Source organism: Mastigoproctus giganteus, chromosome 3 (genome assembly GCF_048544385.1).
Source record: "Mastigoproctus giganteus isolate SK-2022 chromosome 3, ASM4854438v1, whole genome shotgun sequence".
NCBI lineage: Eukaryota > Metazoa > Arthropoda > Arachnida > Uropygi > Thelyphonidae > Mastigoproctus > Mastigoproctus giganteus.
Window position 1 is genome coordinate 78,773,098 of NC_143577.1, and position 12,475 is coordinate 78,785,572.

The 12,475-nt window shown below is 36.8% G+C and overlaps 1 protein-coding gene across 1 annotated transcript in view; it reads right to left on the reverse strand.

Moving 5' to 3' along the window:
* LOC150088100 (DNA repair protein RAD50.L-like) overlaps window positions 1–12,475 on the reverse strand; it is a 191,811-nt gene that overhangs the window by 104,838 nt on the left and 74,498 nt on the right. The window contains exon 9 of the mRNA XM_090370018.1: window positions 11,979–12,047. Within this exon, the coding sequence (XP_090226144.1) occupies window positions 11,979–12,047 (69 nt within the window). The remainder of the gene's footprint in view (window positions 1–11,978; window positions 12,048–12,475) is intronic.

A 12,475-nucleotide genomic window follows, 5' to 3' on the forward strand; every position in this document is an offset into this window, starting at 1 on the left:
AACAGACTTCCATCCCTTGCCGTGGAAGTTGATAGCCTAAATAAGTTTAAGGCTCAGCTGGACAGGTATATCGAACGAACAGAGGGGTGAAGTGGAAGTGTTTTTTTTTTTTTTTTTTTTTTTTTCTTGGCTGATGCTGCATAAGCTTGCTTTCGTGCACCAAATGCCTCTACTAATGCTAATGCGGGCAACTGAGATGTGCAGTGGTTGAATCAACCAATAACTGAGATTCTGTCAGAAAAAGTACATGGGGTTTGGAAGACTAAGTGTAAATGAACATCGTTGAGATTAGAACTGAGACCACATATACTTGTGAAATGAACTAGGAAGTGTTTGGGAGGTTAGATCTTTTTGCAGATAAGCAAATCTCTATTAGTTATCTTTCTCTATTAGTTTGACAATTCATGGTGTATCCAATAGTAAGAAAATTTGTGTGGGGGACATGCTCTATGAAGTAATGAAATTTTTGGATATGGTGTACACATGGCAAGAACTATATCCCTTTTGGACATACCCAGAACTATGACATAACGTGGCCTCGACAATCCCCCCCCGCGCATACACACTACTTGGACTCCCTCCAATCACTATCTGGCAGAGTAGAGGTAGCAAGATTATACACTAGCTGATCTGGAAGTCTCCTAGAGAGTTACTAATAGGTTCGGTCCAGTGTACTAACTAGTGGCCAGCCTGCGAACACTGTTTTAGAGCTATAGAGACGGGTTAGACCACTTCGAGCCTCCAATAAGCAAAGTGGTGGTATTGCACCGGTTGATGAGAGTCATCTACCACCTAGAATGTACATATATATATCTGTTCTTATCTAACTTGACTCCCAGTAGATGGTTTTCATGAATTTTTTTAAATTTCATTCCTGTAGAACAATTTGTCATCAATCACATAGGCTGTATGCTCTTGTTTTTTTGTTTTTTTTCTGAAAAGTAACATACAGCATACATTAACCATAATTTTTTTCTTTCGTGTATATATGAATGAAAGTTTGCCTCTGGTGAGTATGGGCTTGGCACACCCAGAGTCTTACGCTGGATATCATTCTTCTCTTTCTTGGCGATTCCGTTCTACTTCTGACTCTCTCTCTCTCTCTCTCTCTCAGGGTAACTTGGGAATTTTTTTTGGCTGGTGCAATATAAGCCTCAGACTTCCTTATACCATATGGCTTATAATAATAATAATAATGATGAAGCAGATTAAAAGAAATTCACAAAGTCGTATATTTCTTCAAAGTGATTGATAGGAAAGGTCACATGATACTGTTGAATTGAGAAGAGAACGAGTAGGCGGCACTAACAATTCTCTATATGGCCAGCGCAGCGAAGTTTGCGGTGGCTACATGGGGTATGCAGCAGTGAGCTACAACTGTCGGTGGCTACATGGGGTATGTATCAGCAGTGAGCTACAACTGTCATGCAGAGTAATTTTTACCGTTGCAAAAGAAACAATATCGAAGAGAAAGTTTAATGATAAAGTCAAAATTCTTCATGTTATTGACCAGAGTTTTAAGAAAAAAGATATTGCAGAGAAATTTAGCATACCTGCAAGCAGTTTATCTTTGATTTTTAAAAATTGAGAATCAATTTTAAATGCAATTGAAGGAGGCGTAGACAAGAAGTGAATTAAGTTGTGTATATATGAAGATGTTGATAAAGCTGTTCTAAAATGGTACGTGAAATGAATATATCAATATCAGGTCCAATAATTAAGCAACAAGCTCTGAAATTTGCACAGTCTCTTGGACATACAGAATTTAATGCGAGCACTGGGTGGTTAGATAAATTTAAGAAGCGCCACAGAATTGTGGAAAAGGTTATTTGTGGAGAAAGTGTTAATGTAAGTGAAGAAGATTGCAACAGTTGGAGGAACAATACCTTAAAGAAGATTTTGGAAGAATATGAGCGTAAGGATGTTTTTAATGCTGACAAAATGGGTTTATTCTTTAAATTTTTACCAAATAGAACACTTGCTTTTAAGGATGATAAATGTTTTGGCGGAAAACAAAGCAAAGAAAGAATCACTGTGCTAGTTGGAGTCAATGTGACAGGAAGCGAAAAATTAAGACTTTTAGTCAACAGAAAATCAAAAAACCCCAAGATGTTTTAGAGGCACAAAATCTTTGGAAATTGACTACTCCTTTAATAAAAAAGCATGGGTGACAAGTGATATTTTCGAAGAGTGGATATTAAAACTAGACAAGCGTATAACAAAAGAAAAAAGAAAAATCATGTTGATTACTGACAACTGTCTGGCACATCCTGCCAGTATTTCTGCCAAACTTAAAAGTGTGAAGTTGTTTTTACCACCAAACGTAACATTAAAACTCCAGCCAATGGCCCAAGGCATTATTAAAAATTTTAAATTTCATTATCGAAAGAGAATAATAATGAAGATTGTCAATACATTACAAGAAAATAGAAACTTGGAGGTTACAATTAACCTTAGAGATTGCGTCTCTAAACTGGCAAAAGTCTGGACAAACAATGTCACTGAACAGACTATTCAAAATTGATTTTTCAAAAGCGGGATTTGCATTGAACACAGAAGTTGAATGAAGAAGATGAACTACCCCTTTCACAACTGAAAAACTTTTGGATATTATTAGAATCGTCTGGAAACATCGAAAATGAAATAAAACACTGGATGGTTATGTTTATGTAGATCAAGATCTACATAAACAGATCTACAACAGAACATTCAAATAAAGATGAAATACTGCTGAACAGTGTTAGGCATGACCATGATCATGAAGAAATTAACGATGACACTGAAAATGCATCAGAACAACCCGTAGAAAACGCAACTCGCAAAGAAATGATTCATGCTTTTAAAACGACTCGTCTGAGCCTACAGCTTTGCAAAAATGTTCCTGATAATGTTTTTAATGCTCTCAATAAATGTGAGGTTTTCTTTGAGAATCAGACAGGCCTGACGTAGCCGAGTGATCAGGAGCGAGAGTGCACAGCACGCGTTCTTTGAGTGGACCGGGGTTCAAGCCCGTGACTACTAAATATGATAAATATTTGTATTGTCAATTTATTATAAACTCTACTGACTTGGTTGTTGTGATGAAGTATAAACAGAAATTTTTTTTTATTATTTATTTATTTTTTTAATTGTACTGTGCAAACGAAAATTACCGATTTTTTTAATTTGTGATACTTACCGGCGAAAATTGTGTAGATGTAATTTAAATATCGTATTTCTTCGATTCTAAGATGCACTTTTCCCCCCTATAAACATCTATAAAAATGGGGTGCATCTTAAAATCGATGGCATCTTACAATCGCAGTTTTTTTTTTTTTTTTTTGTTTTGTTTTTTGAATTTTCCCGCACTTTGTACACGGCACCACACATTTTGTTTTGAGGCAGAAACCCCACCTCAAAGTTTGACCATTATCGCATTCTCCAATTCCACTGGAGAATAAAATGCCGTGGGTGATTTCATGCACTTTCGAAATGTGAAGCCACCATTATTTTATTATAGTGGAGCTCACTCAGCGAAAACTAGGAAGTTTTGTTTGTATCTTCAAAAGTACGTAAGGAGTGGAGTTACAGTATTTCGTTCATTTTGATCCCTTATTGCACATTAAAATATTGTCAAAAAGATTGCACTACGAAGCTGCATTGAAACGAAAAGTTATTGTGTATGCAAAAGAACATGGAAATATAGCTGCGGGTCGATATTTTGACATTAGTGAAGTAAATATTCGTCATTGGAGAAATGATTGCAATTCCATATTTTCGTGTAAAGCATCAACCAAGTGCTTTACAGGGCCTAAAAAGGAAGATTTCCAGAAATCAATGAGGCTGTGATATGTTTTGTAATGGAGACATGCGCAAAAGAATTACCCATCATTCAACAAGCCGTGCAATTGAAAGCCAGAGAAATTGCGAAATCCCTCGTAATAAAGAAAATAATTTTTAAAGGTCGCGGCTGATGCGACAGACTCGTGCGTCTTAGCGGATTACTGTTAAGGTGCTGAACATCTCTCTCTCAAAAAATTCCTGCAGACTTTCAAACAGAAGCTGATTAACTTTCAGCGACAGGTGATGAAATTAAGGAAAAAAAGAAACTGAGTTTAGTCAAATTGGAAATGCTGACGAAACCCTGGTCTTCTTTAATATGCCTCAAAATTACACCGTAAATGCTAAAGGTGCTAAAGAAATCAAGAATATAAGCACGGGCTATGAAAAGCAACATATCACCGTGATGCTATGCATCATCACTGATGGTCAAAAGTTGCCACCATATTTAATTTTAAATCGAAAAACCATACCAAAGAATGAAATTTTCCCCAAAGATGTTATTATACATGCACAAAAAAATGGATGGATATCAGCAGAGCTTACCGAAGACTGGCTAAATGTTGTGTGGAATACACGTCCTGGAAGTCTTCGTAACCCACTTAGCACATGCTAGTACTTGATGCATTTTGTGGACATTTGTCCAAACAGATCAAAAATAAAACGTGGTGACTTGGTTGTTATTCCTGGTGGCATGACTAGCCAACTGCAGCCACTCAAAGTTGCAGTCAACAAACCATTTAAGGATTACTTGAGAAAGGAATATGAATCCTGGTTGTTGACTGACAACCTTCCACTGACACCTTCCGGAAAATTTAAGAAAGCACCGGCATCAAAATTAGCAAAATTGGATATCAACAGCTTGGAAGCTAATCCCAGAAAGATTAGTGCAGCACTCATTTAAAAATTGTTCCATCACCGATGCTCTCGATGGCTCAGAAGATGATATATTATGGGATAATGAAGATAGCGATGGCTCAGAAGAATCAGACTCTGAATGTGAAGTAGACTCTGATATTGATTCAGATGCAGATATCGATGGCTCAGAAGATTCAGAAGTGGTGAATAACATACCTACTGATAAATACTACTGTTGTTAGTAAATTGAATTCTATTATAATAAAAATATTTGTTAGATATATTTTAGCGTTTTATTTTATTTTTCTCAGAATCAAAGCTTTTTTTCTGTTGGTGGTACTGAAATTAAGGTGCATCTTACAATCAATGGCGTCTTGGAATCGAAGAAATACGGTAAGTATATTTTTGAAATAAAATACATTAAAAATAAATGTAGATTCGTTTTCATTTTCTAATTAGATAACAATTTCCAATAAAAAAAGATATTCTCCGTATAACAAAATTTCTCTATAACAAATTTTTTTGCTGGATTTATCGAATTCGTTATAGGGAATTTGACTGTATATTGCACAAAACAGAATGAATAGGACCAGGCATGTCCGCCAGGGTAAAAGTTAATGATGTAGAGCACAATTTTTTAAGGGCACATATGGTGGTGGTGTTTGTTTGTTTGTTTGTTATTTGGTTTTTAAGAGCATTAGCAACTAAGGCCATATTGCTCCGGGATATGCGGTGGTCATTCCCTGACCTTTCCGCATCCTCTGTATTTGGTGGTGATGGGCTCAAACTCCGGTCTAATCAAGAAGCGTGTGCTACGCACTGCTGCACCTTCCCACCTGGCTACGGAGGCGCCTAAGGTGGTGGAGATGTACACATTCATAATAACAATATTAAGTTAAGACAGATCTGAGAATTTACCTCACAGGTATAGGGCAATGGTGACAAAAAAAAAGCATGATTTAGAATTAAATTCAAAAGTCTCTGCAATTCTGCCCATGCATGATAGGAGAGAGACTTATCAATCAATTTGACTCTGGAGAGACTGTGCAAGTTTTTTCATGGGTTAGCATGGTTGTGCTCATTAACAAGAGTGACCATTTTTACAGAGGATAGGATACACTTAAACAGAAAGGATACGCAGACTAACAGATTAACAGCAGTCACATTCTGAGCTGCAAGTGATTCCTGCACTGCTTCTATTGAAACATGCAGCAGCTTGGAAGGCAAGGTGTCAAGTATTTCAAGGCCTGCTGGAAGTCCTCATGAGATAAATAAATATATGTGGGCTATGTTAGAGTTACTAAGAGCAGAAACAGGTGTATAATTACCTGCTTGTACAATAATGATAAGAATAGAGTTAAATTTAACTAATTTGAAGTAATAGTTATGTCATCAACTGCAGATAATGTAGAAATATCTGAAATATGGTGCCACACAGAAATGGATGTAGAATTTGAATATAATGAATACAATGTACAGGGTGTGTTTGTTTTAATTGCAGTCTCCAGGATTTCTCCTATATGTCGCTGTAGCATCTGAAAAGGCATAATGCCAAGACTGGAAAGTGTATATGTGTGTAAAAATGTAAAGTGTTTTCGTGTCTAACAGCACCAGGGGTTTCCCCCCATCTCCGTGTAATATACATTGTCGTGTGAAACAGAACACTGTTGAGGCTAGAGATTTAAAAGTCTGTGGATTTTGTTAAGTGTAGTGTTGTGTACCATTGTTCATCTGGTTATTTAGCCACTGGACCCCTGTTAGGGGCCCATGGTTATCCAAACTTGGCCCCGTGGAGGCAGACCAGGTACATCAGCATTTTAAATGGTACTCTGGCAGGCCCTGCCACCTAATTTCCTGAGATTTCAGTGGCTAGGGCCTAAAAAAAAAAAAAATAATAATAAAAATAAATAAATAAATAAAATATATATATTTATATATATATATATATATATATATACACACACACATATATACATGCATATACACACATACATACAAGTATACATAGGGGTAGACGCTAAGAATAGGAAGACCGAGTGAGATTTTTGCAGCGCAGTCTAATTTTTTGAAACAATGCTAATTTCGATTTATTGTGTGGGGACATACATTGGTGTTAGGCAGAGTGGGGGGGGGGAAGACTGAAATATGGGGACAATAGGTAAGGCAAACCCAAGAGTCAGTGAGGCAGAACCATGCCTCACCAGGTGAAGAGAGGGGTTGGTAGGGAAGGGAGGAAACAGAGCATCTGTCTCCCCCCCCTGCCAGGGGATAAGGAATTAAAGATGAATAGGATTAGGGTACCCCATTCAGATCACCATATAGCATTTGGCAGTGGAGCTGCTGATGGTCCTAGTCCGATCCCAGCAGAGATCAGACTAGGTGCTGCCAGTTCTTCAGCATGCATGAGGTGCTGTCAGCTCTCCAGCCCCCCACAAGTGCAAGTGGGATCTTCCTGTATTCCGAGTAGGAATAGCTTTGCATCAAAAGCTCCATGTCCTGTCAGAAAGTATGTTACTTATAGGGTAGGGGAGAACCAGGCCAATGTTGGGCAGAAACTTTCTGGTGATTTCACCTTTTTTGCGAGGTGGCCTACCTATCCTGAACAAAGCATGCAGCATGTTGAGTGCTGGCACCTGGAGACTTCACAGCCTGGTCCCCCGACTCCCAACCTTGGCCACGAGGAGGCGCACCAGAGACTACTTTTTAATTGAAGCTCTTACTAGGGCTATTGGGCAAGCCTGGGAGCCCCAAGGTGTTAAGGAAAAGGAAGAGAAGACAAGAATGAGAAGTATGGGGATTGGAAGGGAAGGAAAAGTTGGATAGAAGATAAGGGGAAGAAGAAATAGACATCCCCTGAAATAGAAGATAAAAGTTTACAATAGGTTAGAGAGAGAGAGAGAGAGAGAGAGAGGATTATTATTAAAGAAAGAGAAAAGGGAACTTAAGAAGGAGAAGTAGGAGTTGGGAGGGAAGGGAAAGAGGATAGACAGATTGGAGATGAAAAGAGGAGGCATCCCTGGAAATAACTAAGAATGAAAGGAACAGAAGACAAACAGAAATAAATAAAAAGACTGAGTATTGGACATTTTGATCCAGATAGAGTACCTATATATAATATATACTATTAGCTAAGTGAGTACAATCACCACTCCTGGGAATCTTAATCAGAAAATCCCAAACCATGAATAGCAATCCATTACATTAATTAACACCATTTTTAAAATATTACTATTGTCCAGTTATTAAAAAAGGACTCAACTACTTAGCCTCTTAATAAAACTCAATAATTATCTGATCCTACGCTATCAGAAAGCAAATATAGTGTACAAACATAAACAGCACCTTGTCAGTGCCATACAATTCAATATATTTATAACATGCATAACCAATTTTTCCTCTGTATACCAAACCACTATCATTATCCTGATAGTCTTTACAAGTCACACCTTGACAAGAGCCACACCCAGCTCAAGAACCACTAACACAATCAACAGACAACCTATCTGTTAAATCCACTAAATCCAATTTGATATTTACAACAAATAATCTACAAAACAATACAACATTACCATAGGGGAACCAAGCATATTTACATGTTTACAATAGAAAACAAAACTAAGTACTTATTTACAGAAAACATAGTTAATGAACAAAGTATAATAGTTCTTGTCCTACAACACAAAATCTGGATAACAGGGCATTACCCTTTACAGATTAACTCCAATTAGTCTCTTCCTACATGCAAACAGTTTGTTTGCAAAATCAAAAAAAGCTAGGAAATTGTCTTTATCATTGACAAAATGTGGTAGGTCATCTTCATTGTACACTTCTGTAAGAAGCTGTAAATTATTTCTTAAATCTGTATAGAGATAACAATCAAATATTAAATATGCCATGGTCTCGGGAGCACCACACTTACATATTGGAGAGGCAGACAACCCCAGAGTGAATAATTTAGAGTTCAATACAATGTGCAGAAAGGACAGTCAGAATTTCTTGATTAAGAAGCATATACAATCTAAGGCCTTGCACCCAGTTAAAGTGGTAGCCAGTCTAATGTTGAGTCAGTCTAGTATGGCATATGCACTGGGAATTGAAATATCAGATGGATCTTTATTGTACACAAGGACATGATACAATGCATCCATCACGGTATGCTGCCAGGGATTTCACATGGATAATGAATATAGCCATGTATGGTGGCTTGTGTACAGTAATATGGCACCTGAATGCAGTTAAACTCTGCCTTGGTACGCAGTGTGATGAAGAAAGAACTCTGTAAAAAGCCAAAACTGTGTGTAATGTTATGTTTGTACAGTGTGTGCATTTTTTAGATGTTTCTGGCCACTCTGCCACCAGCAACAGTTATAACAAACCTACAAACATGTGGTGAATGTCCAAAGTGAGTTTGAAATCATTCAAAAGAATCCTATGCCAGCAAGCTGGCACCAACACACACACACACACACACACACACCCTTTCACACTCAGCATACAGGATATTGAAGAAGAAGAAAATAGCATAAGGGGGGAGTGGGATACAATAAAGCAGGGGTGGCCAACAAGTCAATTGTGGATTTAATTTCAGTTGATCACAACGAGTTTTAAATATACAGTCATCCCTCGATTTGTGCACCACGTGCAATGAAATTTTTGAGATGGTAGATCGCGGCACATTTTGAAGGAAAAAAGTAGATTGCATCACAAATTAAGTAGGCCACTCCTCCAATAAAGGATACTGCAAATCAATATCTTTATTCAGTGCAGCCCAATGTAATCCACAAAGGGTAAAAGTCTTCCATTAAACAACAGCAGTAAAGTTATGGTATAAAAGCAAGTCCAGCAAGGAAAGAAAGTTTACAATGTACAGTGTAAATCTGTTAGTCTGAGTGGTATCAGAGGCTACTATTTGATGGCTATCACTATGTAGAGGAAGGATGAAGACTGCATTGAGTTGGAGATTCTTAAGAAAGGAAGAGCCTGAGAAATACATCTATTAAAAACATGCTTAGCATAATCTTGAAAAGCAGTAAAAATTTAGTTCATAAGGTCATCATTACAAACAGACAAGGCAACAGAATGTATGTACATTTATGATATGTTTGTAATTTGATTGCTTGTATTAATATTAAGTTGACGGCCTTCCTACAATTAAAAACAGCACTGCAGAAGTTTTGAAGGGCCTGGAAATTATTGAAGAAATGAGTAATTCGTCACCTCCAGAAGACAAGTTTGGAACTGTTGCCTTTAGAGCTGATCTTAGATCCTTACAAAGATGGCATTCAAAAAAAGACATGAGAAAAGTCTTCAGTAGCCCACAACAGCAGGATACAGTATTAGAAAGCCTAAACTGGTAAAGTTTTCACATTAAGAGAAACCACGTCCAGTTAGTATATAGGAGATAAACAGTGAGGGTAAAAACCATTTTCTGGTAAATAATGGAAACAGTGTAGTTACATTAAAAACAAATTTTTTGGTGATAGCTTCTTTTTTCTGTAGAATTACATCAATCCTGCCAAATGCTCAGCAATAAATTCCAACAACCAGTTTGTTCAGTTTTGGGATCAGCTTGAGGATTAATGATTCCCTGAAATTCTGAAGAAATGAGCCTTGGTAGATATAGAAACAAAGACAGCCTCAAAATGCAACGTGCAGGCATTGATACTGTTTGGCAAACATGAAGAAAGGCAAGAAGAAAACAATGCTGAATTGGACAAACCAAATAAATATTTTGCATCTATAATCACAGGTAAAGACATTTCCAGTAATAGGGATACTAGAAGTAAACATAACTGGGAGTTTAACGATTTTATAACTGAGAGGAAAGCGGATGTGAAGCATAACTATGAGAGCATCTTTGGACTCAGGAACTTCCTACAGACTAAAGTTTTGAAAGTGTCCCTCCTATTCAAAAAGAGTGATCAAAGGGAGAAGTGAATAATTATAGACCTATAAGCCTACTGTAGCAAGAAAAATAATTCAGTCAGTGATGCAGTTATATAGCAACTGTGATATGAATTTGATAAGAGGAGACCTTGTCGTTTAAATTTAATCACCTACTATGACATAGTCACAAAGGAACTGGATGTAAAAAAATAATTTTGACATTATACAGTTAGATTCAGCAAAGCTTTTGATACTGTTCCAAATGAAAGGCTGCTATACAAAATTGGAGCAGTGTGGCATTGGGAGGGGGAGGGATTACTGATATGCACCAAGTGATGATTGAGGGACAAGGGGACAGAGAATGGTTATTAATAATCACTACTATTTATCGACTAATGTATTAGTGGAAACCTTCACGGTTCAGTGTTGAGCCCTTTACTGTTTTCAGTATTTATTAACAATTCTGATGAAGGCATATCAAGTTTAAGGCTAATTCCACAGATGATACAAAAGTGGACAGAGTGGTTAATGATATGACATCAGGTATGCTACTTCAATAATTACAGAATAACATACCAATGTTAATCTCAGATTAAAAATAATCCCAGATAGAATAACATACCAATTACATGGTACCACCCTCAGAATAATAGAAAATGAAAAACTGAGGTAATTACAGTCTGGCATGATATCTCTAGTTAGCAACAATGCATGAGCTGTCCTAGCAGTGCAGGCATGATGCTAGGACAGCTCATGGGATTTTATTAATGACAAGGAAGTGATAATTCCTAGGTATAACGTAATGGTCAGGTCACATCTTGAGTACTTCATACAAGTCTGGAAGACTCCTTTTATGAATGATGTAGATATGCCAGAGCAAGTGGAAAGATGAGCAACAAGATTAGTCGGGGACACAAAAAAGTACTCTCACCAAGAAAGATTTCAGTGCTTCAAACTGCAGTGTCGATTGAGCTATTTAAGTCATTAAATGGATTAAGTAAACTAAATGCTAATGGCATTCTTTCTCCTTCTTGGATGATGCACATAAGGGGACATAAATTTAAACTGAAAAAGGATGGTTGCAGAATGTGTGAAAATTTGCTTTCAGCCTGAGAGTGGCTGCTGGAACAAACTTTCATTTGGTGTTGTGAAAGTGGATAGTTTGAATAAATTTAATGATTACACAAATTAGACAACTGAATAGTGGAACTGGCAAGTAAGTTTAACATTCTTTTAACTATTTATCAAGAAAACAAAACTTTGTAATATATAATGAAAGTAAAATAAACTACAATTAATATTTAGTAGTAAAAGATTTCTACCATTGGTTTTGCTATACTATCTGAAACTTCCAAAAAAAATTACTAGTTTTTGCAATGAATAGTATTAAGTGAGCATCCAAAACACAAACCTACTTCGGATGCCTTTTCTTTATTTTGCTTCAGCAATTTTAGCTCAGATTGATAACACTTATTATCGGATACCTATGCAAATAAAACAAACAATGATAATTTACAGAGAAAAAAAATTAATTTCAAGTAGAAACATGATAACAGAAAAGCTATGCTCTACATAACAAAAATAAATAAACAACTATTAAAGTCATGGTACGTGAAAGCAGCAGCACAAAACTGACTGTCATGTAATCAGAATAATCTGAACAAATAAATTTATAAATGCTTAGACTGTATATAGCAAAATGAAATATACTCAGTGATCACTGAATTAGGACCACCTACCTAATACCATGTTGGCAACTGTTTGGACAGATAACAGCTGCTATTCACCTACACATTGACTCCACTATATATCTGAAGATGTCTGTAGGGACCTGCAGCCATGCTGCCTACAAGGCTTTCCGTAGTTTTAGAATAAATGATGGTTGCAAGTCCATACACCTCATTTCCATTCC